Below are 11833 nucleotides of genomic sequence, written 5' to 3'. Positions count from 1 at the left end.
TGACCCTCCAACAGTGCGGCGCTCCCTCAGCACTGACCCTCCGACAGAGCGGCACTCCCTCAGCACTGACCCAAAGGGGGAAAACAAACGAGTCTGGTTTCTCTCGAGAAACATCTTTATCCAAAGACAGCGCAAAAATAAACAAAACACAATGGACAGAGCATAAAGTGGATATCAGCACACAGAGATATGATTGAATACACTTCCGCCAGCCTGTTCGGTTACCCGTGAGAGTCCAGAATGTTCTTTTGTCTAGCGGCCAAGGTTTATTGCTTTCCAGTTGAGGGGGATCGAGGTAGCCTTGTATCCAGAGAGATGGGGACGGAGTGAGTGGGAGGATTGAGATAAAGAGGTCTAGGCGGGGGAGACGGTTGGTTGCGGCCTAGTGGTTGTCACCGCGAGGAGGGCCCTGAGGCTCTGGGCGGCCGCTCACGGGCGACTCCGCCTGGGTTTCCTGGCCGTCGAGCTGGCGTGGTGCAGCGTGCCCTGGAATCGCTCGGCGGCCCTGGGCCAGGAGCAGCAGAGGAGGGCGCCGCCCAGCACCAGGAGGGCCCCGGCCGCCAAAGCCAGGTAGGTGGCGGGACCCGGCTCCCGCTTGAGGTCCAGGGCGACCAGCGGGTCCAGGAGCTGCTGCCGGGCGGCGTGGGCCGACCAGCTGCCGGTCAGCAGCATCAGCAGGCCCGCCGCCAGGGAGGCCAAACCCGCGGCCAGGCCCAGGCTGGCTCCCCGGGCGGGGCCCCGGGCGCAGGGGCAGCCCGCGGCCCCGAGGCAGAGGCCCAGCAGGGAGATGGCCAGCGCCGCCAGGGTCAGGGCCCGGGCGGCCCGCAGGTCCTGGGGCAAGGCCGCCGAAGGTTCGTAGGTCGCGCAGCTCCGCCCCCCGCCGCCCGGCCCCGTCGCCCCGCACTCCATCCACAGGCCCTCCCAGGCCGGCTCGCTGCTGTTGGTGCCGATGCCCCCGACGCTAGCGACACCCTCCAGGCGGGCAGGGCGCACGCGATCAGGGCTGCCGTCCCGCCGAAGGCCACCAGCGTCAGCCCCAGGATCCGGAGGGCGGTGGACGCCATCTCCCGCTCGGGGCGCAACTCCTGCCAAGGGAAAAGAGAAAGAGAGGCTCTCGTTAGCCCAATTCCCGCTCTGGCTTTGCAGGATGAATTGGAACGGATCTCTGTGGGCCGTGTCATTCTGGGAAACCCAATCCCCCTCTCTCCTCTTTGACAGTACCATCTACAAGATGCACTGCAGCAACTCACCAAGGCTCCTTAGTCAGCACCGCCCAAACCCATGACCTCTACCAACTAGAAGGACAAGGGCAGCAAATACATGGGAACACCACCACCTGCAAGTTCCCCTCCAAGTCGTACACCATCCTGACTTGGAACTATATCGCCGTTCCTTCACTGTCGCTGGGTCAAAATCCTGGAACTCCCTTCCTCACCGCACTCTGGGTGTACCTACCCCACACGGACTGCAGCGGTTCAAAGAAGGCAGCTCACCACCACCTCCTCAAGGGGCAACGAGGGATGAGGCGACAAACGTTGGCCTGGCCAGCGACGCCCACATCCAAGGAAGGGATTCGCTCTGTCAATCCTTCCCTCCAAAAAGGGTGAAGGTTGTGTGAAGAGCGGCGAAGAAACACAATTGGATGCCCAGCCAGAGAGGGCACACCGAGGTGGGGGGTGGGGGGGGGGGGGGGGGGGAACATTTTTCAGGGCAGTGTCTCTCTCTCTCTCATTCTCTCCCTCTCTCCCTTCTCCTATCCCGTTCACTAACCCGATTCCTTTGCTTTTATCTCCCTGGGTCTATCTCCCGCAAGCTCGGCTCCCCTCCGTCTCTTCTCGGTTGCTCCACTCGGCTTCACTGTCAGACTCCAGTGGATGTTTCACGCCCAGAGATTTACAAGTGCTGTGGTTTTCAAAGGAACACTTTGCCGAGTTCCGAGTGAGGTTGAGTCATTGGCAGGAATCTTCGCTGCCCACGGTGTCCAATCAGACGGCAGCTCCTTTTCCTTCCCAAAGGAAAGGTGTTGCTGCAACAACAACTGATATTTTTATAACCCCTCCCACCCCCGACTCCCACCCTCTCCCTTTCAATGAACGAGATGTTCCCAGGAGCCTCAGGGAAGGGGCGAACAAACGCACCTTGAGATATCAGGGACCGGCGGTGTGGGGCGTAGGGTCCTGTGGAGCGATGGGAATCGGGGGATGGTCAAGTGGCCGGAATTGGAGGAGCGCAGAGAACTCGGGGGGGACGTAGGGACTGGAGGGGCTTACAGAGATAGGGAGGGTTGTAGGGACTGGAGGTGGTTACAGAGATAGGGAGGGTTGTCGGGACTGGAGGAGGTGACAGAGATAGGGAGGGTTGTAGGGACTGGAGGAGGTTACAGAGATAGGGAGGGTTGTAGGGGCTGGAGGAGGTTACAGAGATAGGGAGGGGGCAGTGAGAGGCCATGGAGGGATTTGAAAACGAGGATGAACGGGACTCGGTGCGAGTTCGGACACGGGGCGGGGGGGGGGGGTGGCGGGTAGCGGAGTTTTGGATGAGAAAAGGAATCTGGGGTTTTACTCTTCATTGCTAGGCCTCCCCCACACTCTCAACCTTACAAATTTGCATCCAATTAATTTTCGGCCTAAAACTGAGGCCTACAGGCACAACTCTGGGACTGGGTGGAAAGGACAGTGTATCGAACACACTGTGATACCCGGTCCAAGAGAGGGAAAGGACAGTGTATCTAACACACTGTGACACCCGGTCCCAGAGGGGGAAAGGACAGTGTATCTAACACCCTGTGACACCCGGTCCCAGAGGGGGAAAGGACAGTGTATCTAACACACTGTGACACCCAGTCACAGAGGGGGAAAGGACAGTGTATCTAACACACTGTGACACCCGGTCCCAGAGGGGGAAAGGACAGTGTATCTAACGCACTGTGACACCCGGTCCCAGAGGGGGAAAGGACAGTGTATCTAACACACTGTGACACCCGGTCCCAGAGGGGGAAAGGACAGTGTATCTAACGCACTGTGACACCTAGTCCCAGAGGGGGAAAGGACAGTGTATCTAACACACTGTGACACCCGGTCCCAGAGGGGGAAAGGACAGTGTATCTAACACACTGTGACACCCGGTCCCAGAGGGGGAAAGGACAGTGTATCTAACGCACTGTGACACCTAGTCCCAGAGGGGGAAAGGACAGTGTATCTAACACACTGTGACACCCGGTCCCAGAGGGGGAAAGGACAGTGTATCTAACACACTGTGACACCCGGTCCCAGAGGGGGAAAGGACAGTGTATCTAACGCACTGTGACACCCAGTCCCAGAGGGGGAAAGGACAGTGTATCTAACACACTGTGACACCTAGTCCCAGAGGGGGAAAGGACAGTGTATCTAACACACTGTGACACCCGGTCCCAGAGGGGGAAAGGACAGTGTATCTAACGCACTGTGACACCCGGTCCCAGAGTGGGAAAGGACAGTGTATCTAACGCACTGTGACACCCGGTCCCAGAGGGGGGAAAGGACAGTGTATCTAACACACTGTGACACCCGGTCCCAGAGGGGGAAAGGACAGTGTATCTAACACACTGTGACACCCGGTCCCAGAGGGGGAAAGGACAGTGTATCTAACGCACTGTGACACCCGGTCCCAGAGGGGGAAAGGACAGTGTATCTAACACACTGTGACACCCGGTCCCAGAGGGGGAAAGGACAGTGTATCTAACACACTGTGACACCCAGTCCCAGAGGGGGAAAGGACAGTGTATCTAACGCACTGTGACACCCGGTCCCAGAGGGGGAAAGGACAGTGTATCTAACGCACTGTGACACCCGGTCCCAGAGGGGGAAAGGACAGTGTATCTAACACTCTGAGACCGACAGTTCCCCCAATTGCCTGGATTCCAACCCCCCTCCTCCTCCCCAACTCGTCTCGTGACTTTCTGATCATCCCTGCACATCACACATTCCGGAATTCCTTGGGGTCGGGCGGAATGTGAGGAGTTTCCCTGGAGCCCGCAGTTTCAGTGCAGTGTCCTGACTGAGTGACTCAGGGCCGATGGGGGAATGTGTCAGATGGTGCAATTGATTTGTTGTTCTGTCTTGCTGAGGTGATCATTACCTCTCTCTTTCTCTCTCTCTCTGTCTATCTCTCTCTCTCTCTCTGTGTCGATCTCTCTTTCTCTGTCTCTCTCTCCCTGTCTCTCTCTCTCTGTCTCTCTCTCTATCTCTCTTGCTCCCTGTCTCTCTCTCTCTCTCTCCCTGTCTCTCTCTCTCTCTGTCTATCTCTCTCTCTCTCTCTCTGTCGATCTCTCTCACTGTCGATCTCTCTTTCTCTGTCTCTCTCTCCTTGTCTCTCTCTCCCTGTCTCTGTCTCTCTGTCTCTCTCTCTGTCTCTCTCTCTCTCCCTGTCTCCCTCTCTCTCTCTCCCTGTCTCTCTCTCTCTCTCTCTCTTTGTCTCTGTCCGAGCTCTCAGTATGTACACAAAGCATGAGATCACTCTCTATTTTCGGCAGTCTGCAATCGGCTTCCTGTACCTCACTCGCCCCAGGCAGTGAGGAGGATTCCTGTTGGTGCCTGTTTGTTGTGTGTGTTTGTGTGCCTAGGACAAGGTCTGAGATCGATTCCCTCTCTATCTCTCTTCTCTCTCTCTTTGCCTCTTCCTCCCCCTCACCTCCCCCCACTACACACTGGAATCACACAATCCTCCAAGACGAGGAGAGCACTGCCCCTCGCCATCCCTCACCCCCACCCCATCGTCTCATCAGCGTTCCTCCTAATGTCGAACACCTCGATTAAATCTCCTCTTAACCTTCTACATTCTCTCCGCATTAACTGAACCCCCAACACCCCCCCCCCCCACTCCTCCCTGACAGACCCGTCAGGGGACGGAGAGGAAGGGGGCGGGAAAGACAAGGAGAAATCAGGGAGCCAGCGACATGAAAGAATGCAGAGGGGAGGCAGAGAGAGAGAGAGAGAGAGAGGGGGAGAAGAGGACACGGGAAGAGATGGGAAAAGAGAGAGTGAAAAAGAGAGCATGCAATCGAAAGTGAGAAAACGAGGGAGAATTAGAGCACACAAAACAAAGTGAGAAAACGAGGGCAAATTAGAGCACACAAAATAAAGTGAGAAATGGAGGGAGAATTAGAGCACACATAACAAAGTGAGAAAACGAGGGCAAATTAGAGCACACAAAATAAAGTGAGAAATGGAGGGAGAATTAGAGCACACATAACAAAGTGAGAAAACGAGGGCAAATTAGAGCACACAAAATAAAGTGAGAAATGGAGGGAGAATTAGAGCACACAAAATAAAGTGAGAAAGCAAGGGAGAATTAGAGCACACAAAATAAAGTGAGAAAGCAAGGGAGAATTAGAGCACACAAAATAAAGTGAGAAAACGAGGGCGAATTAAAGCACACAAAATAAAGTGAGAAATGGAGGGAGAATTAGAGCACACAAAATAAAGTGAGAAAGCAAGGGAGAATTAGAGCACACAAAATAAAGTGAGAAAGCAAGGGAGAATTAGAGCACACAAAATAAAGTGAGAAAACGAGGGCGAATTAAAGCACACAAAATAAAGTGAGAAATGGAGGGAGAATTAGAGCACACAAAATAAAGTGAGAAAGCAAGGGAGAATTAGAGCACACAAAATAAAGTGAGAAAGCAAGGGAGAAGTAGAGCACACAAAATAAAGTGAGAAAAGGAGGGAGAATTAGAGCACACAAAACAAAGTGAGAAAACAAAGGAGAATTAGAGCGCACAAAATAAAGTGAGAAAACGAGGGCAAATTAGAGCACACAAAATAAAGTGAGAAATGGAGGGAGATTGAGAGCGCACAAAATAAAGTGAGAAAACGAGGACAAATTAGAGCACACAAAATAAAGTGAGAAATGGAGGGAGAATTAGAGCACACAAAATAAAGTGAGAAAGCAAGGGAGAATTAGAGCACACAAAATAAAGTGAGAAATGGAGGGAGATTGAGAGCGCACAAAATAAAGTGAGAAATGGAGGGAAAATTAGAGCACACAAAATAAAGTGAGAAAACGAGGGCAAATTAGAGCACACAAAATAAAGTGAGAAATGGAGGGAGAATTAGAGCACACAAAATAAAGTGAGAAAACAAGGGCAAATTAGAGCACACAAAATAAAGTGAGAAAACAAAGGAGAATTAGAGCGCACAAAATAAAGTGAGAAAACGAGGGAAAATTAGAGCACACAAAATAAAGTGAGAAATGGAGGGAGATTGAGAGCGCACAAAATAAAGTGAGAAAACGAGGACAAATTAGAGCACACAAAATAAAGTGAGAAATGGAGGGAGATTGAGAGCGCACAAAATAAAGTGAGAAAACGAGGACAAATTAGAGCACACAAAATAAAGTGAGAAATGGAGGGAGAATTAGAGCACACAAAATAAAGTGAGAAAGCAAGGGAGAATTAGAGCACACAAAATAAAGTGAGAAATGGAGGGAGATTGAGAGCGCACAAAATAAAGTGAGAAATGGAGGGAAAATTAGAGCACACAAAATAAAGTGAGAAAACGAGGGCAAATTAGAGCACACAAAATAAAGTGAGAAATGGAGGGAGAATTAGAGCACACAAAATAAAGTGAGAAAGCAAGGGAGAATTAGAGCACACAAAATAAAGTGAGAAAGCAAGGGAGAATTAGAGCACACAAAATAAAGTGAGAAAACGAGGGCGAATTAAAGCACACAAAATAAAGTGAGAAATGGAGGGAGAATTAGAGCACACAAAATAAAGTGAGAAAGCAAGGGAGAATTAGAGCACACAAAATAAAGTGAGAAAGCAAGGGAGAATTAGAGCACACAAAATAAAGTGAGAAAGCAAGGGAGAATTAGAGCACACAAAACAAAGTGAGAAAACAAAGGAGAATTAGAGCACACAAAATAAAGTGAGAAATGGAGGGAGATTGAGAGCGCACAAAATAAAGTGAGAAAACGAGGACAAATTAGAGCACACAAAATAAAGTGAGAAATGGAGGGAGATTGAGAGCGCACAAAATAAAGTGAGAAATGGAGGGAAAATTAGAGCACACAAAATAAAGTGAGAAAGCAAGGGAGAATTAGAGCACACAAAATAAAGTGAGAAAGCAAGGGAGAATTAGAGCACACAAAATAAAGTGAGAAAACGAGGGCGAATTAAAGCACACAAAATAAAGTGAGAAATGGAGGGAGAATTAGAGCACACAAAATAAAGTGAGAAAACGAGGGCAAATTAGAGCACACAAAATAAAGTGAGAAATGGAGGGAGAATTAGAGCACACAAAATAAAGTGAGAAAGCAAGGGAGAATTAGAGCACACAAAATAAAGTGAGAAAGCAAGGGAGAATTAGAGCACACAAAATAAAGTGAGAAAGCAAGGGAGAATTAGAGCACACAAAATAAAGTGAGAAAACGAGGGCGAATTAAAGCACACAAAATAAAGTGAGAAATGGAGGGAGAATTAGAGCACACAAAATAAAGTGAGAAAACGAGGGCAAATTAGAGCACACAAAATAAAGTGAGAAATGGAGGGAGAATTAGAGCACACAAAATAAAGTGAGAAAGCAAGGGAGAATTAGAGCACACAAAATAAAGTGAGAAAGCAAGGGAGAATTAGAGCACACAAAATAAAGTGAGAAAACGAGGGCGAATTAAAGCACACAAAATAAAGTGAGAAATGGAGGGAGAATTAGAGCACACAAAATAAAGTGAGAAAGCAAGGGAGAATTAGAGCACACAAAATAAAGTGAGAAAGCAAGGGAGAATTAGAGCACACAAAATAAAGTGAGAAAGCAAGGGAGAATTAGAGCACACAAAACAAAGTGAGAAAACAAAGGAGAATTAGAGCACACAAAATAAAGTGAGAAATGGAGGGAGATTGAGAGCGCACAAAATAAAGTGAGAAAACGAGGACAAATTAGAGCACACAAAATAAAGTGAGAAATGGAGGGAGATTGAGAGCGCACAAAATAAAGTGAGAAATGGAGGGAAAATTAGAGCACACAAAATAAAGTGAGAAAACAAGGGCAAATTAGAGCACACAAAATAAAGTGAGAAATGGAGGGAGAATTAGAGCACACAAAATAAAGTGAGAAAACAAGGGCAAATTAGAGCACACAAAATAAAGTGAGAAATGGAGGGAGAATTAGAGCACACAAAGTAACGTGAGAAAACGAGGGTGAATTAGAGAGCACACCACAGAGAAAGTGAGTAACCGGGATAAGTCGAGTGAGGCAGAGCGCTCGATTGAAAAATCGAGAAACGGAGTGAGAATTAGAGAGCACAGAGTGAAGGGAAAAGGAGACAGAGAGAGGCGGAGGGAGAAGGAGAGAACGCGTGATGGAAAAAGTGGAGAAATCGGGTGAGAATAAGAGAGCATGGAGGCAGAAAGTGAGCAATTGCGTGGGCAAGAGAGCGGGCAATGGCGAAAGAGATGGAGCGAGAATTAGAGAGCACAAAATAAAGTGAGAAGGCGGGGCAGAACGGGAGGGTACACGGCGGAGAAAGTGAGCAACAGAGAGAGAAAACGAGCGGGAAAGAGCACTCAGCGCTACTACAAAAAAAAAACGGGAGAGGCAGAGAGAGAATTGGAGAGCGCGGAACCAAGTCAGAAATAGGGAGAAGTCAAGAGGATGCCAAAGAGAAGGTGCGAGACGGAATGAGCAACCGAGCACGAAGTGGAGAGAATCCACTGCAGCGGATAGGGGGTGGAAAAGCGAGCAGAAATAGGGCAGGTCAGCGATGTAAGAACAGAAAAGAGATTGGGAAATAAGGGAACGGAAATTGAGAAACGGGGATCGATAACAATCTTGATGCCTGAGGCGAGAGAACTCTGTGTCCCTAGATGGTGGCCAAAAAAATTTTAATGTATCTAATGAATAAACAGTTCCCACTGAGTAACCGAGAGAGAGAGAGCGAGGGGAGTGGGTAGGGAGAGTTTCTGGCAATGACTCACCGCCCTGTTTAAAGGTGACGTCTTTTCTACACCTGCAATCTCAGGGGATAAAAGGTACCTGCAAACTGGGCACAGGAGCAGAAACCTGAAGCTCAAGCGAAGGAGAGGAACACAGAGAGAGAGAGAGAGAGAAAGAGAGCGTGTGCGTGTGAAGGAAACGGCGAGAAGGAGAGACCGACCGAAAGACGCGGAGCGACAGGAGCGACAATCCGGAGCAAAGAGAACCATCAGGTAACTGAACAGTCGAGCGGGCGGCCAGAGAGAGAGAGAGAGAGAGAGTGATGGAGAGAGAGACTGACCAGGAGACGGTTACTTTCGAGAGAGGGTCGAGTTGAAGTGACCCCACCCGAGGGCCGGTGGGAGAGAGAGAGAGAGCGAGAGTAAGGGAGGAATGGCGGGGAGGGTTGGCGTCCGCTCAGTGGAATTCCGAAGGGAGGGAAATACCGTTCAGCGTCTTGAGGGCTGTGGACGCTCCGCCGTTGACGATATGCGAGACTGGGATGGATAGATTTTTTGGGGGGGAACTGAGGGAATAGCGCGGGGAGGCGGAGGTGAGGTAGGAGATCAGGAGGTAGGGGGGGGGGGTGGCAAATGGCCTCATCCCCGTTCCAGTTTGGGCCGGTCTTATGAAGAGAGCTGGAGGGCGGGAGAGGGGTCGGTCTTGAATTAGTCGGCGCGGGCTGGTCCCAAACCCGGCCTCGAGTCTCCCCGAACCGGCCGCCCCCACCCACCAATCCCACTATCCCGTCCCAGCTCCGAGGTGCACGTCTGACCGGGAATCTCCCTCCTTTGCATTTCCAGGAACCTCGCCCGGCGGGAATGGCGTCCATCGGCTTGCAGATTCTGGGGTTGGCGCTGGCGGTCATCGGCTGGCTGGGCGCCATCATCGCCTGCGCCCTGCCCATGTGGAAGGTGTCGGCTTTCATCGGCAACAACATCGTGGTGGCGCAGATCAGGTGGGAGGGCCTGTGGATGAACTGCGTGGTGCAGAGCACGGGGCAGATGCAGTGCAAGATCTATGACTCCCTGCTGGCCCTCTCACAGGACCGCCAAGCCTCCCGGGCCCTCATGGTCATCAGCGTGGTGCTCGGCCTGCTGGGCCTCTTCCTGGGCATCGCCGGGGCCAAGTGCACCAGCTGCGTGAGCGACGAGGCGGCCAAGGCCAAGGTGGCCGTGACCTCCGGCGTGACCTTCCTCCTGACCGCATTGCTCGTCTTGGTGCCAGCCTCCTGGTCGGCCAACACCATCGTCCGGGACTTCTACGACCCCCTGGTGCCCCAGGCCCAGAAGTGGGAGCTGGGCTCAGCCATCTACATCTCCTTCGCGGCGGCCGCCCTTCTGGCCCTGGGCGGCTCACTCCTCTGCTGCTCCTGCCCGCCCCGGGAGACCGGCTACACGGCGAAGTACTCGAAGGCGCCAGCAAACACCGGCAAGTCCAACTACGTCTGAGGAGGGGGCGGCGGCGGCGGGGGGGGGAGCGGTGGGGGGAGTCATCAGAGAGCCCCAAACCCCGCGGAGCGGGGCACCCAAGGGCGTCAAAACTGGAATCAACCAAGAGCCGCCGTTGTGCGTCGGAGTGGACTTTCGTTGCGAAAAAAAAAATGGCTGGACTCAGGGCGGGGAGCTGGGTTGCGGGGGTGCGGAGGAGGACCCGCCGCGCCCGACCGCGCGCCCGGGCAAGTTGGGGGCAAACGCGGGGCGTCGCCCACTCCATTCGCCCGCCGTACCGTTCCCGCCTCCCGTCTGGAGGCGTCGCTGTGGGATCGTTCTGTGCTGTTGAGGTGTCAATAATTTATTCGTTCTGCGCGATTGTCGTTGCTTTTGCTTTTTGTAAATAAAATGTCTCTTTGATTGTCAAACGCGTCCAGTCAGATTTCTCGTAAAAATAAGGTCCGCGCTGCAGTGTCGCGGTCACCTGACCTCGAGGTAGGGCATCGAGGTCCCGTGGAAGGAGTGCAGGAGATTTGCTCGAATGCTCCCAAGGATCAGGGAGGTCAGTTAATGCGGAGAGACTGGGGAGGCTGGGGTCGGTCTCCTCAGAGCCGAGGAAGTTAAGACGACAGAGGGACGCAAGAGCGAATAGGAAACCGAGAGTCATATGCACAGATCCAGGCATGAGGGAGGAAGGAATGAGGGCGCAGAGCTGCAACGAAGCAGCCAATGAAACGCGTTTGACCAAGCGCAGTCTCCGTTGGGACGGAGGAAACCCGGCTGGCAGTTGGCGCACAGCAAGATCCCACACAGAGCAACGCAATCCTCACCCAGATCGTTGTCCTTCAGGGGCCTCAACACCCCAGGGCGCACTCCACCCCGTGCCAAAACGTACCACACACACCCCCTCCCCCGCTCTCTCACAAATAGGGTTATGGGATGTTATACCCACCTGAGAGGGCAGATGGGCACCCTCAGAGTGAGGTTTGATCTGATAAATGGCACCTCCAACAGTGCGGCGTTCCCTCAGTAATGACCCTCCGACAGTGCGGCACTCCCTCAGGACTGACCCTCCGACAGTGCGGCGCTCCCTCAGTACTGACCCTCGACAGTGCGGCACTCCCTCAGTACAGACCCTCCGACAGTGCGGCACTCCCTCAGTACTGACCTTCCGACAGTGCGGCACTCCCTCAGTACTGACCTTCCGACTGTGCAGCGCTCCCTCAGTACTGACCCTCTGACAGTGCGGCACTCCCTCAGTACTGACCCTCTGACAGTGCGGTTTCCCTCAGTACTGACCCTCCAACTGTGCAGTGCTCCCTCAGTACTGACCCTCTGACAGTGCGGCACTCCATCAGTACTGACCCTCCGACCGTGCGGTTTCCCTCAGTACTGACCCTCCGACTGTGCGGCGCTCCCTCAGTACTGACCCTCCGACAGTGCGGCGCTCCC

General features: G+C 52.5%; 2 protein-coding genes across 2 annotated transcripts; one reads left to right on the top strand and one right to left on the bottom strand.

Moving 5' to 3' along the window:
• Positions 1-66: 66 nt before the first annotated feature.
• LOC137359308 (claudin-9-like) lies at positions 67-1224 on the bottom strand. The gene has a single exon (XM_068025331.1). It carries the CDS (start codon positions 1222-1224, stop codon positions 430-432), a length of 795 nt encoding a protein of 264 aa, XP_067881432.1. The 3' UTR covers positions 67-429.
• Positions 1225-8666: 7442 nt separating this feature from the next.
• On the top strand, positions 8667-10809 carry LOC137359309 (claudin-4-like). The gene is made up of 2 exons (XM_068025332.1): positions 8667-9181; positions 9752-10809. The coding sequence occupies exon 2, from the start codon at positions 9770-9772 to the stop codon at positions 10397-10399; it is 630 nt and encodes a 209-aa protein (XP_067881433.1). The 5' UTR covers positions 8667-9181; positions 9752-9769; the 3' UTR covers positions 10400-10809.
• The last annotated feature ends 1024 nt before the right edge of the window (positions 10810-11833 follow it).

Source organism: Heterodontus francisci, unplaced genomic scaffold (genome assembly GCF_036365525.1).
Source record: "Heterodontus francisci isolate sHetFra1 unplaced genomic scaffold, sHetFra1.hap1 HAP1_SCAFFOLD_1064, whole genome shotgun sequence".
Taxonomy (NCBI): domain Eukaryota; kingdom Metazoa; phylum Chordata; class Chondrichthyes; order Heterodontiformes; family Heterodontidae; genus Heterodontus; species Heterodontus francisci.
Note: the sequence above shows the minus strand (reverse complement) of the source record. Positions and strands in the feature narration are given on the sequence as shown.

What these genes read in the sequence shown, in the direction of transcription:
- LOC137359308 (XM_068025331.1), bottom strand. Translation starts at nt 1,224, where the DNA reads ATGGTACTGTCAAAGAGGAGAGAGGGGGATTGGGTTTCCCAGAATGAC.
- LOC137359309 (XM_068025332.1), top strand. Translation starts at nt 9,770, where the DNA reads ATGGCGTCCATCGGCTTGCAGATTCTGGGGTTGGCGCTGGCGGTCATC.